The sequence below is a fragment of the Oryctolagus cuniculus genome, chromosome 18 (genome assembly GCF_964237555.1).
Source record: "Oryctolagus cuniculus chromosome 18, mOryCun1.1, whole genome shotgun sequence".
NCBI lineage: Eukaryota > Metazoa > Chordata > Mammalia > Lagomorpha > Leporidae > Oryctolagus > Oryctolagus cuniculus.
This window is the reverse complement of record NC_091449.1, coordinates 41,854,744-41,875,676: the sequence shown is the minus strand read 5'-3', so window position 1 is coordinate 41,875,676 and position 20,933 is coordinate 41,854,744. Positions and strand designations below refer to the sequence as shown.

Here is a 20,933-nt window from a genome sequence, read left to right as displayed (position 1 = left end):
AATTAGTATTTAAGTTTTCTTTCCTTTTTTTTTAAAGATTTTATTTATTTGAGAGGTGGAGCTACAGAAAGGGAGGGAGAGATGGAGAGAAAGGTCTTCCATCCACTGGTTCACTCCCCACAACAGCCAGAAATGAGCCGATCTGAAGCAAAGAGCTTCTTCTATGTCTCCCACGTGGGTGCAGGGGCTCAAGCACTTGGGCCATCTTCCACTGCTTTCCCAGGCCATAAGCAGAAAGCTGGATCAGAAGAGGAGCAGCCAGGACATGAACCAGTGCCCATATGGGATGCGAGTGCTGCAGGCAGAGGCTTAGCCTACTGTGCCAAAGTGCTGCCCCCCCTCCCTTTTTTTTTAATAAAAATTGCTACTATCAAAATTTGATTATAAGGTTTTGTGTGTTTGCTTTTAATTCTGGTGATTATTTACCTAAGAATGGTAGCTCTGTAACATTTTGAGTAACTGAGGGACTTTTCTTCTGCACTGCATGATTTCTCATTTTCAGGAGCTGTGTTTGAGTTTTAGTTTGTCCTCATCCTTATTAACACTTTCCTTTTTGTTTTTAACCATGCTAATGTATATGAAGTGGTGTCTTTTTAGTCTTGATTTATTGCTGATGTGCTGAACATTTTTTTCTTGAGTTTGTTTGCATATTTTTGGAGAAACACTATTTGAATCTTTGGCCCCCAATTTTTTTTTTCCTTTCTTAAAGATTTACTTATTTATTTGAAAGGTAGAGATACAGTGAAACAAGGAGAGAAAGAGAGAGAAAGAAAGAGAAAAAGAAAGAAAGATATTTTCCATCTACTGGTTCACTCCCCAAATGGCCTCAATGGCCAGGAGCTTCTTCTCGGTCTCTCATGTGGTTGCAGGGACCCAAGGACTTGCGCTATCTTCTGTTGCTTTCCCAGGCGCATTAGCAGATAGCTGGATTGGGAAGTGGAGCAGCCAGGAATTGAACCTGCGTCCAAATGGAATGCTGGCACTGCAGGTGGATGCATAGGCTTCAATGCCACAGTGCCAGCCCTGGCCCCAAGTCTTTTAAAATGAGTATTTTTGCATGTAGGTTTGACTTGTGGAACATATATTCAGTGTTTATGGAAATTAAACAGTATACTTTGATATACCAGTTAGTGTTTATATCTCTTCCTCATATTTAAGTCAAGTGGATCATACGTTAAGCCTAAAAAATAGATGATCTCATAGAAATTCAAAATATAATGGTTACTAGAGACTGGGATTAGGGGGAAGGTGGGACTGGGGAAAGGTTGATTGACATACTAGGTTATAGGTAGATATGAGTAAGGAGTTTTGGGGTTCTGTTTCACAATGGTATGACTATAGATTATATAAATATACTGTTTATTTCTCTACCAAATCCTAGAACGTAAGATTTTGGATATATTCATTATAAAAAGGTGTTAAATGCTTAAAGAAATAAATGCATTTGTTCTGTTTGGACATGATACAATGTGTACATGTTAGAAGACATCACAGAGTACCCCATAATTATGTGTAATTTGGAAGGCAGAGTGACAGAGAGAAAGACATCTTCCATCTGCTGGCTCACTCCCTGAATGGCTGCAAGAACTATGCTAGGTCAGACCGAAGCCAGGGTGGCTATGTGGGTGGAAGCCCAAGTACATGGGCTGTCATTCTCTGCCTTTCCAGGCAGAGGGAGCAGGATTGGAAGTTGAGCAATCAGAACTCTCAAGGAACAGCACTCTCATAGGCATCACAATCAAGTTTAGCTCCCTTTCCTATGCCACAGTGCTAGCCCCTCCCATCCTTTTTCTGTGTGAATGGTGTGTGATATACACTGTTTTTTTTTATTTTTTATTTTTTAAACTTAACATATGTTGGAAATAGTTCTTTATACATATATGAGGAGCTTGTCCATTCTTCATGGCAGCATAGTAAGCCATTGTTTGGATAAATAATGCTTTACATAACTGATAACAACGTTAGGCTGGTAAAATTTCTTTTCCTCTCATTAGTGCTATTAGATCATTTCTCACATGTTTCTGCTAGTATATTTGTAGGAAATATTCCTAGAAAATGTAACCTTGAACAGCTGTTCTGTTGGATAATTTTGTTGTAATGGGTAATTTTGGTTTTTTAAGAATTACTTATTTGAAAGGCAGAGCTGAAGAGAGAGATCCTCCATCTGCTGGTTCACTCCCCAAATGACTGCAGCAGCCAGGGCTGGGCCAGGCCAAAGCCAGGAATCCGCTTCTCCCACATGGGTGCAGGGGCCCAGGATTTGGGACATCTTCATTGCTCTCCCAGGCAAATTAGCAGAGAACTGATGGGAAGTGAAGCAGCCGGGGTACGAACCAGCACCCATATGGCCTTAACCTGCTGTGCCACAATGCCGGCCCTACTAATGTATAATTTTAATTTTTGGAATTATCATGTTTGTGACTTTTTTCTTTTCAAGTAGTATTGTTTCAGTGGTAGTTTGAAATATCTACAGGAATGTATGCTTATGGAGTTTATTTATTTGAAATGGCTTTGATTAATTGTACTGCAGAAGTTTTTTTTTTTTCCCAAAGATTTGTATGAAAGGCAAAGAGACAGAGACACATCATCTCTCTGCTGGTTCACTCCCCAAATGACCACAGTGGCTAGGAGTGGGTCAGGCAGAAGCCAAAACTTCATCTAGGTCTCATACATGAGTGACAGGGGTCCAAGTACTTGGACCATCCTTGTGCATTAGCTAATCCGGTGCATTAGCAAGGAGCCAGATCTGAAGCAGAGCAGCCAGAATTCAAACCTGCACTCTGATAGGACATGCTAATGGTTTAATCCACTGCATCACAACACAGGCATCTGTCTAGTTTCATTTTAGTCATAGCTAAGCTCATTCCTCTTAATTGTTTTCAAGCAGATCTCAGACATAATTTCATTTATTTCTCTAGTTTTTTTTTTTTACAAGACAGTAATTACTAAACATCAAATTCTACAAAACCACCTTGCCTTATGTTAAAAAATATTTTAACAGTTGGCTTGAATTAATGATTCAAATAAAACTAACCTGACGTATTAGATCTTACTAAATTTCTGTAAAATCCAGTCTTCCCTCCCTATGTGTTTTTTATTATTTTTTTTTACAAAGGTTTTATTTATTTGAGAGATAAAGTTACAGACAGTGAGAGAGAGAGACACAGAGAGAGGTCTTCCATCTGTAGCTTCACTCCTTAAGTGGCTACAGTGGCCGGAGCTGGGCTGATATGAAGCCAAGAGCTTCTTCCGGGTCTCCTATGCGGGTGCAGGGTCCCAGACTCTTGTGCCATCTTCCATTGCTTTTCCAGTGCATCGCAGAGAGCTGGATCGGAAGAGGAGCAGCCGGGACTAGAACCGACAACCGTACGGGATGCTGATGCTGCAGGCAGAGGATTAATCTGTGCCACAGCGCAGGCCTCGTCCTTCCCTGTTTTTTTATAGTTACTTTATTGAAGAAATCAGATTGTTTATCCAGTCTAGATTTCGCTGGTTACATCCCTAGAATGGATTTTCATAAAACGATTTTTTAAATTTATTTGAAAGACAAAGCGTGAGAAAAAGAAAGATTGATCTTTTATTGACTGCTTCACTTTTTTTAAAAGATTGATTTATTTATTTGAAAGCATTAGAGAGAGAAAGAGTTCTTCCATACTATGGTTCATTCCCCAATTGGCCACAATGGCTGGAACTGCGCCGATCTGGAGCCAGGAGCTTCTTCCAGGTCTCCCACGTGGGTGGGTGCAGGAGCCCAAGGACTTGGGCCATCTTTTACTGCTTTCCCAGGCCATAACAGAGAGCTGGATCTGAAGTGGAGCAGGCGGGTCTCAAACCGGCGCCCATATGCGATGCCGGCACTTCAGGCCAGGGCATTAACCCACTGCACCACAGTTCCGCCCCCAACTGGTTCACTCTTCACATGGCTGCCACAGCTATATCTGCACTAAGCAGAAGTCAGGAGCCAAGATCTTCAACTAGGTCTCCTATGTGAGTGAGTGGTAGGGGCCCAACGACTTGGGCAATCCTCTGCAGCCTTTCCAGGTATGTTTGCAGGGAGTTGGATCTGCACAGTCATATGCAGTGTGGGTGTTGAAAGCAGGTTAACCTGTACAGCAGCAACTCCCAAGAGTGATATTTAACATGTCACTGTATCTCTTGTCTTTTCTGTAAATTGATTAGCCAGATTTAAAGTTTGATCACATTAAGGTTCCCTCCCTTCCCCCAGTTCCCATAAAGACAGTTTGAATATTTTATTTTTTTTTTTTTTGAGAGTCAGAGGATGAGTACATTTCTGTATGCTGGTTGGCTCCCCAAATGTCTTAAAGGAGGGAACTGGGCTGGAGCTGGACAGCTGAAGCTGGGAGCTGAGAACTCAAGTTCTCCCATATTGGTAGGAACCTGAGCCACAACCAGGAATTGAACCCAGGTACTCTGATGTGGAATATATGCCAGCTAATCAGTTGGCTAAATGCCTGCTTCACTTGGTGAGAGTTTGGAATCTGTCAGATGTGCTACATTTAAGACACCCAGGTTAGTGCCTTGCATGTACTCAGCAACAGTTTGTTGGGCCAGATTGTGCTTTTGAGGAGATCTGGTTAGGTCATTGGTAATTCTATTCATAATTTGAATTGCCTCTTTAAGATAATATGTTCAGGGTCTGCATTATGGTGCAGTGGGTTAAGCCACCACTTTGAACTCCAGAATTCTGAACCAGAGTGCCTTTTGGAGTCCAGCTGCATGGCTTTCTATCCAGCTTCCTGCTAATTTACCTGGAAAAGCAGTAGAAGATAGTCTGTGTAACTTGGGCCCTTGCCATACACATGGGAGATGTGGATGGAGGTCAGCCTTGTGATTTTAGCCTAGCTAACCTTGAGCTTTTTCAGACATTTAGGGAGAGAACAAACAGATGGAAGATCTCTTTCTGTCTCTTTCTCTCTGTCACTTGGCCTTCCAAATAAATGAACGTTTAAAAATGTGTTCGGCGCAGGCACTGTGGTTTAGTGGGTATAGCTGCTGCCTGCAGTGCCAGCATCCCATATGGACACTGGTTCAAGTCCTGGCTGTTCCACTTCCGATCCAGCTCTCTGCTAATGAATGGCCTGAGAAAGCAATGGAAGATGGCCCAAGTGCCTGGGCCCCTGCACCCACTTGGGAGATGTGGAAGAAGCTCCATGCTCCTGGCTTCAAATCAGTGCAGCTCTGGCCATTGCAGCTATTTGGGGAGTGAACCAGCAGATAGAAGACGTCTCTGCCTCTGCCTCTCTGTAACTCTGGTGGCTTTCAAACAAATAAATAAATCTTAAAAGAAAAAAAAAGTTTTCTACATTGTAGGGGATAGCACAGGACAGTTCTTGCAGTTTTGTAATTTAAGCAATGTTAGGATCCCTCAAATGCAGTGCATTATGGGGTTGTTCACAATAATCTTTAGAGATGCAGATATTCCTAATCCCCTAAGGATTTATTTTATTTGAAAGAGCGATAAAGAGGTGGAGGGTTGGGGTAGACAGAAATCTTCCATCTGTTGGTTCACTACCCAAATTGCTGCAACAGCTGTGACTAGGCCAGGCTAAAACTAAGAGCCAGGTGATTCATCTGGATTTCCCGTGTGGATGGCAGAGGATCAAGCACTTGGGCAATGCATTCTTCATTGCTTTCCTAGGTTCATTAGCAGGGAGCTGGAACTTAAGTAGAGCAGCTGGGACTGGAACCAATACCCACATGGAATGCCTGCTTAATGTACCATGCTGCAATGCTGGCCCCAGGATACAGATACTCTTACTCATTATCTGATGACATATATTCTAACTTCCAGATGCCTAGGGAACAGTGGTCTTCTTTAATTCTCATTTTCCTTGATGGGGAAAATAGATAAATGATGTAGCCAGCTTTTACATAATTGTATTATAGGAAGAGTATGGACTTTAGAGTTAGGTCTAGATTCATAGACTGTTGAATAGACTATTATCCTTGTGAAGTCTATTTTAAGCGTCTTCCTTGTCCTTGGGGACAGATTTTGGCAGAGTTGACGAAGATAAAACCATGGAAGCCCAGTAGGATGTATTGCCAAAAGTAGGTAGTTAAATATTTTTTTATTATTTTTAAATTTTTTTAAATTTTTTGACAGGCAGAGTGGATAGTGAGAGAGACAGAGAGAAAGGTCTTCCTTTGCCGTTGGTTCACCCTTCAATGGCCGCCACGGCCGGCGCGCTGTGGCCAGTGCACCGCGCTGATTGGAAGGCAGGAGCCGGGTGCTTCTCCTAGTCTCCCATGGGGTGCAGGACCCAAGCACTTGGGCCATCCTCCACTGCACACCCAGGCCACAGCAGAGAGCTAGCCTGGAAGAGGAGCAACCGGGACAGAATCCGGCGCCCCGACTGGGACTAGAACCCGGTGTGCCGGCGCCACTAGGTGGAGGATTAGCCTATTGAGCCGCGGCGCCGGCAAATATTTTGTTTATTCATGTGGCATATAATAAATGTAGTTACTCTGTATATAGCAGTGGGCTAATTGCTCTTCTATACTAGATGTACAGAAGTTGATACAGCTTCACAGGTTGCAACTTAACAATAAGCAGAAATGATTGGATAGTGGTAAGAGGTATGTAGAAAAAGCAGGGTAAGAGGTGATGGAAGTATTTTAGAGATGGTTATTACAAAGGCTTCACTGTGGGAGAGGAAACCATCTATAGTTATTTGGAGCTTTGTGCAAGGGGGGATAGCAGATGTAAACATTGATAAATTTAGGAACACCAAGATTCTAAATGAAGCTCAAGAGCAGCATTTGAATCTCTGAAGCAAGGTATAATTGTTGGTAGCTTCAAGTAGGGCTGGCCATAAAGGCTATGTATTGTCATAGTTGTATTAGCAGAGAGAAAGCAAGCAATGTAAATTGTCGCTTTGTATTCTTAATATACATTGCTTATGCTATTTGATGTTTTTGGCTGTAAATGTTCACCGAAGTTCATGGTTTTGTTGTTATTTTAATTTTTATCCTTTGGGTTAGAGACTATAACTTATCTAGATTTTTGATTATGAAATATACCTCTAATTCAGTAATTCTTATTTCAGAATGAACAATGAATATAACTTGGAATTTTGCTCTAGAGGTTGAATTTTTTTAAAATCTCTTAATGCCCTCTTCCCCAACCCTTAAATCCTGCTTATATTTAATATTTCTGTTCTTTTTAGATTGTGAATCGGCACGGTCCTGAGGCAGACAGGCATTTATTACGCTGCCTATTTTCGCATGTGGATTTCAGTGGCGATGGTAAAAGTAGTGGCAAAGATTTCCATCAGGTATTTGGACCTTATAGAGTAAATGTCCATTTAGATTTTGTTGTTCAGTCAATTGGAATTTTGAACATGGTGTATGTAGCAAGCCATAAATACAAAATAGCATCTATAAAGACCTTACCTGAGTGGCTAAATGGTATTACCCTTTTCCTGTCTTTCCCTTTTTTGCCTTGTGGCAGACGATTGTAGTTAAGTTAGAGTTGGACCTGCCTGAAGGGAGAAGGAGTGAGGCTATCTTGCTTTACAAGTGCTTAAGGCAGGGAGGAGAGCATATGTTCTGGATTGAGTCTATGACTTGATTCTCAATCTGGTCATAGTTTGTCATGTTCTTTGCTGCAGTACTTCTCTCAGTTGGCCCTATTTTGTGAAAGTTTGGTTTAACAGTTGCCAATAGACTGTAAGTGGTTTAATGGGATTTTAAATGAGCTGATGTTGATAATAAATAATAAATGAATATAGTACTTCAGTATTCTGAGAATCTCCGCTTCCATTTGGGTGAGCTGATGGTTATTGATTAATAAATTCATTTTTTTATTTTTAAAGACTCAGTTTCTGATTCAGGAGTGTGCGTCGCTGATTACAAAGCCAAACTTTATCTCGACGCTGTCCTATGCCATTGATAATCCTTTGCACTATCAGAAGGTTGGTATTACTTTTTTTTATTAATCTAATAATGTGATCTCTTGTTAGGCTTTCTTTAAAGGCCCTATGCTGTGATTTCATAATATTATGTCTTTTTAAAAAAGATTTGTATATTTATTTGACAGTCTCTCTCTCTCACACACGCACGCATACACACACACACACACAATATCTTCCATTGACTGTTCACTACTCAAATGGCTGTGACAACTGACACTGGGCCAGGCTGAAGCCAAGAGGCTGTAACTCCATCTGGGCCTCCCACATGGATGGCAAGGTGCGAAGTACTTGGGCTGTCTTCTTGCTAGTTTCTCAAGCACCTTAACAGGGAGTTGGATTGAAAGTAGAGCTCCAGTATAGGATGCTGGTGTCGAAAGCATTAGCTTAACCTGCTGTGTCACAGTATGACCCCAATATTATGTCTTAATTTCAAAATTTCTAATAGGTACTCTGGGATGTCTTTAAAGCAGTTCATTTGACAGTAAAACCATGTCATTCATATATAGTTCTTAATTGAATGAACAGATTCTTTAAACAACTTTCAAAATTGAGATGATGATTTAAAGTAAAGTAAAATTTGGTTCATTTCAGAGTTTAAAGCCTGCACCCCACTTATTTGCCCAGCTGAGTAAAGTTCTCAAGTTAAGCAAAGTGCAAGAGGTAAGTAAATTCAGAAAAGTGCAAGCAAAACTAGAATTTAAAAACAGCAATTTGAACACTTTGGTCAATCCAACTACTGCTTGTTTCAGGTAATTTTTGGCCTTGCCCTCTTGAATTCTTCAAGTTCAGATCTCAGAGGTTTTGGTAAGTCCTTTTTCCCTTAAAAATCTATGTTGAAGTGAGACTCTTTAAAACGCATGCACTTTTGAATCTTGTGTCACCATGTTTTGTTTAAATTGTTTTCCTTTAAAAATTTTTATTTGAGAGGTAAAAAACAAACAGGAGGACAGACAGTAATAGATAGCTCCTACCCATTGGTTCACTTCCCCAACTACTCACAGCAGTTGGGATAGAAGGTAATACTAGGAGCCAAGAACTCAATCTAGGTCTCCCACATGGATGGCAGGGAATCACTTGAGATGTTATGGCTGTCTCCCATGAGATGTTATGGCTGTCTCCCAGGGTTCTGCATTTGCAGGAAGTTGGATTCAGGAGCCAAAGTCAGGAATCCTAACTCTAATGTGGGATAAGCATGTCCTAATTGCTAGACTAAACACATACTATTACAGCTCATAATCATTTTTAAGCATATAGTTACTTAGTATTGTCTATATTCACATTGTTGTATGACATCTTGGGAACTTAAGACTTTATTTACTTGAAAGATTCATAGAAAGAAAGAGGTATCATTCATCTACAGATCATTCCCCAAAGGCCTGCAACAGCTGGGCTTGAGCCAGGCCAAAACCTGGGAGCCAGGAATTCCCAACCAGGTTCTCAGATGTGGGTGGCTAGAACCCAGTTACTTGGCATATCATCTGCTGCTTCCCACATCATTAGCAGGAGGCTGAATCAAGCAGAGAAGCTGGGACTAGAACTGGCATTTTGATGTGGGATGTGGACGTCCCCAGTGGCAACTTAATCCCTGCCCCTGGAGCTTTTTGTGTTTCAGAATAAAATTGTCCTATTGAACAACTCTCCATTTTGCCTTTCCCTTAGTCCTTGGCAATTTATCTCTAGAGCTATGAATGAAAGCATTGAAGTGGTAAAGGTTGAGTTGTTGAATGAACAGGGTATCATCCATATTTTGACAGTATGTGACTTTTTGCTGTTGTGCAAAAATAACCTGTAATTTTTGGTTTACTTCAGCTGCCCAGTTTATCAAACAGAAGCTTCCAGATCTTCTGCGTTCCTACATTGACGCAGACGTCAGTGGAAATCAAGAAGGTGGCTTCCAAGATATAGCAATAGAGGTTCTACACCTCCTCCTCTCCCATCTCCTTTTTGGGCAGAAGGGAGCCTTTGGGGTTGGACAGGAACAGATAGACGCATTTCTGAAGACACTGCGCAGAGGTAAAGGAAATACTTGTCATAATAGATTATTTCCTTGGGTAATCATAAACATGTGACAAAAGTGTGTTAGTATATAAGTGAAGACAGTGATTTACATTCCTGTTTTAATGTTTATAATTTCTAAGGAAGAGACTTTTATGGTTTAAAATATGGAAGTGATAAGGCTCATTACAGAAAAGGCATAAAAGGAAGGTAAGTTCACTAGTGATCTTTTTATATTAATATAATCACAGATAAACTTAGCATATTTCCATGCAGTTTTCCCTCCTTAGTAAAGAGACTACATTTGCTGTTTTTTTTTTTTTTTTTTTTTGGATAGGCAGAGTGGATAGTGAGAGAGACAGAGAGAAAGGTCTTCCTTTGCCGTTGGTTCACCCTCCAATGGCCGCCGCGGCTGGCGCGCTGCGGCCTGCGCACCGTGCTGATCCGATGGCAGGAGCCAGGTGCTTCTCCTGGTCTCCCATGGGGTGCAGGGCCCAAGCACCTGGGCCATCCTCCACTGCACTCCCGGGCCACGGCAGAGAGCTGGCCTGGAAGAGGGGCAACCGGGACAGAATCCAGCGCCCCGACCGGGACTAGAACCTGGAGTTCCGGCGCCACAAGGCGGAGGATTAGCCTAGTGAGCCGCGGTGCCGGCCTACATTTGCTGTTTTCAAAAAATTTTGTCACCTTTGATATATACCCCCATTACCTCTTTGAGTATTGGCATTGTAAAGCTAAATCTATTCCATTGTTGTCATTCTTCATTCTTGTCCTCATTTTTGGGAGATACCTATTCAAAACCAAATGTGTGTTCGTGTACTAATGTTCTCAGTTGTTTACTTCCTAATGTTACTTTTAAACTGTGTTAATTTTCTGTGTGCTGGGAAACTTATCAGTTGTCAATGAAATAGACTCAGATACTCTGATCGTTTCTGGTGCTTGTGTGTATGGGAAATGATAGCCTTGTTGTGAAAATTCAAAGCAATAATTAAGAGTGAATTCGTCTGCAGATACTGAGATACTAATAGGAAAAGTTAAAAGTAATTGAGCAATTTTTAAGATTTAGTGATTTGGATTTGAATTTGTGAAGTCATAACAGGCCAGCAAAATGGAGAAAATTGAATAAGCTTTGCCTTTGAATTTAAATTTCTGTGGAAAAATTTGGTTTGATTAGTTCTGAGAGATTTGTTTATTAGTGTACTAGTTGTAATCTTTTTCTTCCCTCAGATTTTCCTCAAGAACGCTGTCCTGTGGTGCTTGCACCACTTTTATACCCTGAAAAACGGGACATTCTAATGGACAGGATCCTGCCTGATTCTGGAGGGGTAGCTAAAACCATGATGGAGAGCTCTTTGGCTGATTTCATGCAAGAAGTGGGCTATGGCTTTTGTGCAAGGTTGGTCATACAACATTTAACTTAATACTTATTCTTGTGCCAAGAATGGTGGAATTCTTAACATTAAGTTTCTAAGATTCTCAATATTTTTGCTTTATTTTTTAAAATGTTTTTTGAGGTGCTAGTGTTTTGGTGTAGCAGGTTAAGCCACTACTTTCAACTCCTGTATCCCCTCTAAGAGCACAGTTCATGTCCTGACAACTTTGCCTGCCATCCAGTCTCCTTCTAATTGCGTCTGGGAAGGCAGCAGGAGATAGCCGAAATATTTGGGTACCTGTCACACACGTTGGAGACCTGGATGGAGTTCCTGGCTTCTGGCTTCAGCCTGCCCCAGACCTGGCTTGTTGAAGTTATTTTGGGAGCAAGCCAGCAGGTAGAAGACCTCTCTTGCTGTCTATTCCTCTCTTTTTTGCCTTTCAAATAAGTACATTTGAAAAAAAAAAAAAAAAAAAAGATTTATTTGAAAGGCAGAGTTACAGAGAGAGTGAGGTCTTTCATCCTCTGGTTCACTCCCCAGATGACTGAAACGGCTGGAGCTGCGCCGATCCGAAGTTAGGAGGCTAGAGCTTCCTTCAGGTCTTCCCAAGTAGATGCAGAGGCCCAAAGACTCAGGCCATCTTAAACTGCTTTCCCAGGCCATAGCAGAGAGCTGGATTGGAAATGGTGCAGCCGGGACTTGAACTGGCACCCATGTGGGATGCCTGCACTGTGGGCTGCCGCTTTACTTGCTACGCCACAGTGCCTGCCCTGATAAATACATTCTTTAAAAAATCTTTTTTTTTTTTTTTTTTGACAGGCAGAGTGGACAGTGAGAGAGAGAGAGACAGAGAGAAAGGTCTTCCTTTTGCCGTTGGTTCACCCTCCAATGGCCGCCGCGGCCGGCGCACCGCGCTGATCCAATGGCAGAAGCCAGGAGCCAGGTGCTTTTCCTGGTCTCCCTTGGGGTGCAGGGCCCAAGCACCTGGGCCATCCTCCACTGCACTCCCTGGCCACAGCAGAGAGCTGGCCTGGAAGAGGGGCAACCAGGACAGAATCCGGCGCCCCAACCAGGACTAGAACCCGGTGTGCCGGCGCCGCTAGGCGGAGGATTAGCCTAGTGAGCCGCGGCGCCGGCTTAAAAAAATCTTTTTAAAAACGTTTATTTTCTTCTGATTGAAAGGCAAGAGAGTGTTAGCAAGCTTCCCTCAAGAGAGAGAGAACCAGAGTGCGCTTTCATCCATTGGTTCTTTTCCCAAATGCCTGCAACAGCCAGGGCTGGGACAGGCCAGGCCAAAGTCAGCCCAAACACATGAGCCATCATCTGCTTCTAGGATTGTATCAGCAGGAAGAAGGATTAGAAGTGGAGCAACTGGGACTTGAGTTATTATTCCGGTATGGGATGTGGACATATTAAGCTTACTGTGCTACTGTGCCCACCCCTTGTAAATTTTAATTTTCCACATACTAGTGTTGGCAGCTCTGTAGATTAGATGTTTATAGCCCTGCCCCTATCAGTTTCTCAGCTCATTCATAGCCATAACAGGCATATTTTAGTATTTGAGGATAAAAGAGAGTTGAGGGAAATGTTTATTGACCTTTTCTCATTTTACTTTTTATCTAATTTACTCACCTTGCCTTTATAGCCTGACAACTTAATTCCTTGAGCCTTGTGTACCCTGCCCTTTCATATTTTTCTTACTTGCCAAGGAACACTAAAGGAAATAATTTTGCTCTGTTAGAACTTAAAATTGATACAGTGGATTATTAATGTTTGTCTTTTTAATAATTTTGGGATTACTGATATTTTTCTGTATGTAAGTTATTAAGGGCATTAATATACTGTGCTTGACTTTGGGTATAACATTCGGTGTTTGTTTTTTGTTTGTTTGTTTTTTTTTTTTTTAATTCATTTATTTATTTGAAAGGCAAAGTTAGAGAGAGGCAGAGAGAGAGAGATTGTCTGTCTGCTGGTTCACTCCCCAAATGGCGACAACAATCGGAGCTTGGCTGATCTGAAGCCAGGAGCCTAGAGCTTCTTCCAGTTCTCACACCTGGGTGCAGGGGCCCAGGGACTTGGGCTATCTTCTGCTTTCCCAGTCCATAGCAGAGAGCTGGATAGGAAGTAGAGCAATTTGAGACTTGAACCTGTGTTCATATGCGATGCTGGCACCCCAGCCTGGGGCTTTAGACATTCAGTGTTTTAAACATAGAAAGCATATTCCTACTTATATTTGAAAGGTATATTTGTGAGTATATGTGTATCTAGCATATACACTCATTTTGATTTTTTTAAACTTTAAAGATGCAAAGCAAAAAGATTAGGATGCGTTTTCAAGGCTTTGTACATGCCAGAATAATTAAATCACTTGAGTGTTAATTTTTTTTTTAAGATTTATTTTATTTATTTGAAAGGCAGAGTTATGGAGAAAGAGGAAGAGATAGAGAGATCTTCCATCTGTTTGTTCTCTCCCGAAATGGCTACAGTTGCCAGGAGTAGGCCAGTGAGGCCAGGTGCCAGGAGCTTCTTCCTGGTCTACCATTTGAGTACAGGGGTCCAAACACTTGGGGCCCTCTTCCGATATTTTCCCAGGCTCATTAGCAGGGAGCAGCTATGACTTGAACCAGTGTCTACCTGTAGCAGTTGTGACTCGAACCAGTGCCAGTACCTGCTACACCATAGCGCTGGCCCGGTTGTTAAAATCTTACTTGGCGGCTGGTACTGTGGCGAAGCAGGTTAAAGCCCCGACTTGAAGCGCCAGCATCTGATCCAGCTCTTTGCTGTGGCCTGGGAAAGCAGTGGAAGATGGCCTAAGTCCTTGGGCCTCTGCACCCATGTGGGAGACATGGAAGAAGCTCCTGGTTCCTGACTTGGATTGGCTCAGCTCCAGCCGTTGGTGACCATTTGGGGAGTGAACCAGAGGATGGAAGACCCCTCCCCCTCTACCTCTCTACCTACCTCTCTCTCTCTCTCTCTCTCTCTCTCTCTCTCTCTCCCTACCTACCTACCTACCTCTCTCTACCTACCTCTCTCTCTACCTCTCTCTGTAAATCTGCCTTTCAAATAAGTAATTAAAAAAAAGTCTTTCAGTTGATACCAAAGGTTGAGGTTTACTTTATGAAAATATCTTCTTTTTTTGTCTGATCATTTAAAATTGATATTTTCTTTATTCATGATTTTAATTTTATAACTATAAATGTAAGAAGGAAAGCCTACTATTCTGCCTATATGTTTGTAAAAGTAGGGATTTCATACAAGGTTTAATTTATTATCATTTCTTAATTTTGATATTGAGTTTGGTCACATTTTCTGAAGTTACATTTCTGTTTCAGTATTGAAGAATGTCGCAATATAATCATGCAGTTTGGTGTTCGGGAAGTTACAGCTGCCCAGGTTGCAAGGGTTTTGGGAATGATGGCTCGAACTCATTCAGGATTAACAGATGGTATCCCATTACAGGTGTGTTTTAACTGTTTTATAAATTGAGTTCAATGAATCGTTCTCTTTATGTTATTTATTAATTTACAGTAAGATTGTTCCACCAGAGCTAAACACATCAAATTTTTCTTCTACAGAGTATCTCTGCTCCTGGCAGTGGGATCTGGAGTGATGGAAAAGATAAAAGTGATGGAGCACAGGCACATACATGGAATGTAGAAGTCTTGATTGATGTTCTCAAAGAACTGGTGAGTACATGCAGGGCTTTTTGATTCATGATATTGTTGTGATGTAGCCCAAGAAAAGATTTTTTTTTTCTTAAATTATTTTACTTATTTGAAGGGCAGAGTTAGAGAGAGAGAGACAGATGGACAGACAAGAGATCTTCCATCTGCTAGTTCACTCCCCAGTCACCTGCAACGGCCAGGGCTGGACCAGGCTTAAATCTGGCCAGGAACTTACTCCAGTTCTCCCACATGGGTTCAGGGGTTCAACTATTTGGGTCATCCTCTGCTGCTTTCTCAGGCTCATTAGCAGCCAGGACTTGAACCAGCCCACACATGGGATGCTGGCATTGCAGGTTACAGCTTAACCTGTTATGCCACAGTGCCAGCCCTGAAAAGCAGATTTTAACAAATGAAGTACCTGGTCTGTACCAGGCATTAACTGCTCAAGCAGTTGAGTCACTACCACCCATGTGGAAGAACAGCTTGTGTTCCAGGCTCCTGTCTTTGGCCTGGCCCCATCCTGGCTGTTGCAGATTTTGGGGGAATGAAACAACAGATGTAAGATACCTCTGTGTTTCTCATTTGGACTGTCAAGTAGATGAAAGTACTTTTTTCTTTTTAAAATACCACACATTACACACTGCTTTTTATCATGTTTTAAAATGTTTTTGTGCTTTTTAGAACCCGAGTTTGAATTTCAAGGAAGTAACTTATGAACTGGACCATCCTGGATTTCAAATTCGTGACAGTAAAGGGCTTCATAATGTGGTTTATGGCATTCAAAGAGGTTTAGGTATGGAAGTCTTCCCGGTAGACCTCATATATAGACCTTGGAAACATGCAGAAGGCCAGGTAAGTGAATGGTATTTAGCTATAAAAGGGGAGAAAAACAAAAGCTGCTTTCTTATGTAGTGCTATCTACTCACTGGTTGATATAGTCTTAAACAGTAAAATTTGATTCGTATAGATCCCTTTGAGGTCTGGTAGTCAAGCTGTTTCTCCAGTAGTTTAATGATGTTCATCTCCAAGGCTGTTTCATTGTTCTTCTTTTTTCCTGTGTCAATTGTTTGATTTTTTTTAATTGTTTGATTTTTTAAAGGGCAAATACTTGATTTGTGTAGGTAAATTGCCTTTCTTATGACATTAAGGTTGAGATTAAGCCTAGTAAATTTTTGGGATTTTCATAGCATTCTCAATAATTTGTGGCAGTAAAAATGTTTTTCTTTTGTTCCAGCTTTCTTTCATTCAGCATTCCCTAATAAATCCAGAGATCTTCTGTTTTGCTGACTATCCCTGTCATACTGTTGCCACTGATATCCTGAAAGCACCACCAGAGGATGACAATCGAGAAATTGCCACATGGTAAGCTGTCTTACTCTAGCCTTTGTTTCTTTTTAAAGATTTATTCATTTATTTGGGACACAGAGTTACATACAGAGAGAGAGACAAAGAGGTTTTCCACCTGCTGGTTTGCTCCTCAAATGGCCGCAGATGCCAAAACTGGGCTGATCTGAAGTCAGGAGCCAGGAGCTTCTTTCTCCCACGTGGGTGCAGGGTCCCAGGACTTGGACCACTGGTTTCTTAGGCCATAGCAGGGAGCTGGATAGGAAAGGGAGCAGTTGAGACTCGAACTGGTGCACATACAGGATACCAGCACCACAGGCGGAGGTTTAACCCACACACCACAGCGTAAGTGCTTGAGTTTCCCCTGCACCCATGTGGGAGACCCAGATGGAGTTCCTGGTTACTGGTTTAGGCCTGCTGCAGCCCCAGCCATTATGGCTATTTGGATGGATGATGATGGCTCACTGTGTTTGCCTTCTCTGTAACTCTGCCTTTTAAATAAGTTAAAAAAAACCTATCATTGTCACATTGCATACATATGTTCCTTGATACAGTTGTCTAGATTCAGTTGGCTTAGAAAAGGTCCTTCAGGCTGGTGCCATGACTAAATAGGCTAATCCTCCGCCTGTGGCGCTGGTACCCCGGGTTCTAGTCCTGGTCGGGGCGCCAGATTCTGTCCCAGTTGCTCCTCTTCCAGCCAGCTCTCTGCTGTAGCCCGGGAGTGCAGTGGAGGATGGCCCAAGTGCTTGGGCCCTGCACCCACATGGGAGACCAGGAGAAGCACCTGGCTCCTGGCTTCAGATCAGCGCAGTGCTATGGCCGCAGTGCGCCAGCCACGGCAGCCATTGCGGGGTGAACCAACGGCAAAAGGAAGACCTTTCTCTCTGTCTCTCTCTCTCACCGTCGACTCTGCCTGTCAAAAATAAATAAATAAATAAATAAATAAAGGTCCTTCACAGCGTGTTTTTTAGTTTATAATATTTGTTTATTTGTAAGTTAGAGTGACAGAGAGGTCTATCAATCTTCAGTCTACTGATTTATTCCTCAAATGCCCACAATAGCTGGAGAATGCCAGCCCAAATCTTCGAGTTAGGAATTTCACTCAGGTCTTTCATTTGGGTGGCACAAATCCAAGTTCTAAAACCGTCATCTGCTTTCTACCTAGCCAGTAGCATCAAGCTGAGTTGGAAGCAGAACTCGAACATCCTACTCTGATATGGGATGTTGTGCCTCAGTTGGTGGTTTACCATATAGTACCACAGTGCTTGCCCCTGCTTAATTTTCTGGCTAAGATTCTCAACAAAATCCACAAACTATATTTAAAATTTCTTTTTTGCCTTTGGTTTGAATATATTAGTTGCCCTTTAGTCTGCTTATGTCATAGGCTTATCTGTTTTCTCTTGGTTTCAACTTGTTCTCTGTCCCCATGTTTTCTTGTGGAGTAAGGGTTGAGTTAACATCTTGATGCTTGATTTATGTGAATCAGATTTAACTTCTTGGGTAAGAATAATTGATAAGTGATACTGTGGGCTTAAGATTTGCATCTCATGAAGATAGAGTACCTATTTACAACTTTAAATTATTGAAGTAAATGTTAAGGTTATATTTGGAGTGCTTTTTGTTATATAAATTATGTCTACTTATGTGTATATCCTATTATAAAGATCTGGAATTGGAAGGATTCGTGCATTCGCAATTGTTCAGTTTGTCATAGCATTAGTTATTGCCTGTTCATATGCAATGCCTTTGTAATTAGTGTAGAAGTATTGTAGCATACTTATGCTTGAGGTAACTAGCTCCTATTAAAGTATCTTTTAAATATTAAAACATGTTAGCAACTTGGTTTGTTCTGATTGCTTTTTCAAAATAAGGTGTCACATTTAAATGAATTTTATATACTCAGGATTTCATTGAACCACCTTTCTTCTGTTCTTTAGGAAGAGCTTGGATTTGATTGAATCTCTGCTGAGGCTTGCAGAAGTTGGGCAGTATGAGCAAGTCAAACAGCTTTTCAGCTTCCCTATCAAACACTGTCCAGACATGCTGGTATTGGCCTTATTACAAATCAACACTTCTTGGCACACTTTGCGCCATGAACTTATCTCCACGCTGATGCCAATTTTCCTTGGAAATCATCCTAACTCTGCTATTATTTTGCACTATGCGTGGCATGGGCAGGTAAGAGATGTCTGTTTGCTTATCCTGTTTTGATCTAAATAATTGAAATTCTTGTCAACCAAAGCCACTTGTTGTTCATCTGAATTATGTATGTTTCTGGGGAAATTTTACTGTCAAAAAACAAACTTGTTTTATCTTTTAGGATCATGTTGGCATTAAAGTATAAAATATTAAAGAGCAGAGAGATGAGAAAAAATTTATTTAATTCAGTATTTTCATAGCTCTACCAGGGCACCAATATGGTAAATATTTATCATGTAGGCAGGATGGAAGGTCTCCTTCTGTTTGTTACCCCTCTTTCTGCCTTGCAAATAACATGAAAATAAATAAAAAATACTACCATACTATCATAGAAGCAATATGCATATAGCATACTATATACATAGTTTTCTACTATCATCTTTTATTTGAAAGGTACAGAGACAGGGAGATCATCTATTCACTGGACTTCCTGTATGCCCATATAACCAGGACAGAGTGAGACTGAAGTTGAGACCCTAGAATTCCATCCTTCTCTTATTCCCACTCTTCTTTTTTTTTTTTTTTTTTTTTTTTTTTTTTTTTTTTTGACAGGCAGAGTGGACAGTGAGAGAGAGAGACAGAGAGAAAGGTCTTCCTTTGCCGTTGGTTCACCCTCCAATGGCCACCGCTGCAGCCGGCGCACCGCGCTGATCCGATGGCAGGAGCCAGGATCCAGGTGCTTTTCCTGGTCTCCCATGGGGTGCAGGGCCCAAGCACCTGGGCCATCCTCCACTGCACTCCCTGGCCATAGCAGAGAGCTGGCCTGGAAGAGGGGCAACCGGGAAAGAATCCGGCGCCCCGACCGGGACTAGAACCCGGTGTGCCGGCGCCGCAAGGTGGAGGATTAGCCTATTGAGCCACGGCGCCGGCTTTATTCCCACTCTCAATTGTTTTACTGGGATCTATTTTCATTTGGATTTATACACCTATGAATAATTCTATGTTTTTTTTTTTTTTTAAAGATTGATTTATTTGAAAGTCAGAGTTACACAGAGAGCCGAGAGGCAGAGAGAGAGGTCTTGCATCTGATGGTTCACTCTCCAGATGGCCACAACGGCTGGAGCTGCACCGATCTGAAGCCAGGAGCCAGGAGCTTCTTCCGGGTCTCCCACGTGGGTGCAGGGGCCCAAGGACTTGGGCCATCTTCCACTGCTATCCTGGGCCATAGCAGAGAGCTGGACAGGAAGTAGAGCAGCCGGGTCTCGAACCGGTGCCCATATGGGATGCCGGCACTTCAGGCCAGGGCATTAACCCACTGCACCACAGCGCCGGCCCCTAATTCTATGTTAAGTAAAGAGTTCGACCAATGGTATTAAGTAGAAAAAGAAAACAATAAACTGTTCCTTGACAGTCAAGACAAAGGGCTGATCAAGTCATTGCTTCTCATAGTGTCAATTTTACTTCTACAGATTTCCTTTTAGATGCTATGTCAGTTGTCACAGATCAGGGAGAACATATGGTATTTGTCCTTTTCGGACTGGCTTATTTCACTGAGTATTATTTTTTCCAGATTCATACATTTTGTTGCAAGTGAATGGATTTTTTTTTAAACTACCATGTAGCATTCCATAAAGTACATATCCCATGATTTCTTTATCCAGTTTTCTGTTGACGGGCATTTAGGTTGATTCAATGCCTTAGCTATTGTGAATTGAGCTGCAGTAAACATGGAAGTGCAGATAACCCTTATTTGCTGATGCCATTTCGCTTTGGTAAATTCCCAGCAGTGGGATGGCTGGGTTGTGTGGTAGGAGTATATTCAGATTTCTGAGGTATTTCTAAACTGTCTTCCATAGTGGTTTTACCAGTTTGCATTCCCACCAACAGTGGATTAAGGTACCTTTCCCCTCATATCCTCAGTACATTCAATTATTGAAAAATATTTAAGTCCATATTTAACTGAGCATCGCAACTTGAGGCATATGTCTTCCTCAGTATAGCTGTGAGATGGAAAGGGCATGCTGAATGGAATTGTATCTGACAGCAGTGTGAGGTAGATATAATTGCAGCTAATTGCTTTGTTGTCACTTCTGTGACAAATGTTCCTGAGGTTCAACTCGTTATATCATTCAGCTATAAGCCCAGTTCAGTTATTGGTGCCTGGCTATCTGCTGGCTTTAAAAAAATTGAATAATTTTGAAATAAAATAACCATTCCTGTATGTGGAAATGGCTAGATTTAGAAATCTACAAATACCACATCCCCATAATATAGGGGGTGGAGGACTGGCATTGTGGAACAGTGGGTTGATCCACTGATGGTGACATAGGTATCCCATGCCAATTTCAGTAGTGACTGCTCTGCTTCTTATCCAGCTTCCTGTTGCCACTCATGTGAGAGAACCAGATGGGGTTTCTAGCTTGTGGATTTGGCCTGGCTCAACAGCCTGATTGTTGAGGCCATTTAGGAAGGGAATCGGCAGA

The 20,933-nt window shown here is 41.8% G+C and overlaps 1 protein-coding gene across 9 annotated transcripts in view; it reads left to right on the top strand.

Moving 5' to 3' along the window:
- CNOT1 (CCR4-NOT transcription complex subunit 1) overlaps nucleotides 1–20,933 on the top strand; it is an 88,661-nt gene that overhangs the window by 21,132 nt on the left and 46,596 nt on the right. For all 9 annotated transcript variants that reach the window (XM_051846836.2, XM_070061972.1, XM_051846837.2 and 6 more), the window contains exons 3-13: nucleotides 7,188–7,295; nucleotides 7,836–7,934; nucleotides 8,526–8,594; nucleotides 8,684–8,738; nucleotides 9,744–9,947; nucleotides 11,157–11,325; nucleotides 14,635–14,761; nucleotides 14,878–14,988; nucleotides 15,649–15,819; nucleotides 16,202–16,329; nucleotides 18,249–18,489. In XM_051846836.2, coding sequence (XP_051702796.1) covers nucleotides 7,188–7,295; nucleotides 7,836–7,934; nucleotides 8,526–8,594; nucleotides 8,684–8,738; nucleotides 9,744–9,947; nucleotides 11,157–11,325; nucleotides 14,635–14,761; nucleotides 14,878–14,988; nucleotides 15,649–15,819; nucleotides 16,202–16,329; nucleotides 18,249–18,489 — 1,482 coding nt within the window. The remainder of the gene's footprint in view (nucleotides 1–7,187; nucleotides 7,296–7,835; nucleotides 7,935–8,525; nucleotides 8,595–8,683; nucleotides 8,739–9,743; nucleotides 9,948–11,156; nucleotides 11,326–14,634; nucleotides 14,762–14,877; nucleotides 14,989–15,648; nucleotides 15,820–16,201; nucleotides 16,330–18,248; nucleotides 18,490–20,933) is intronic.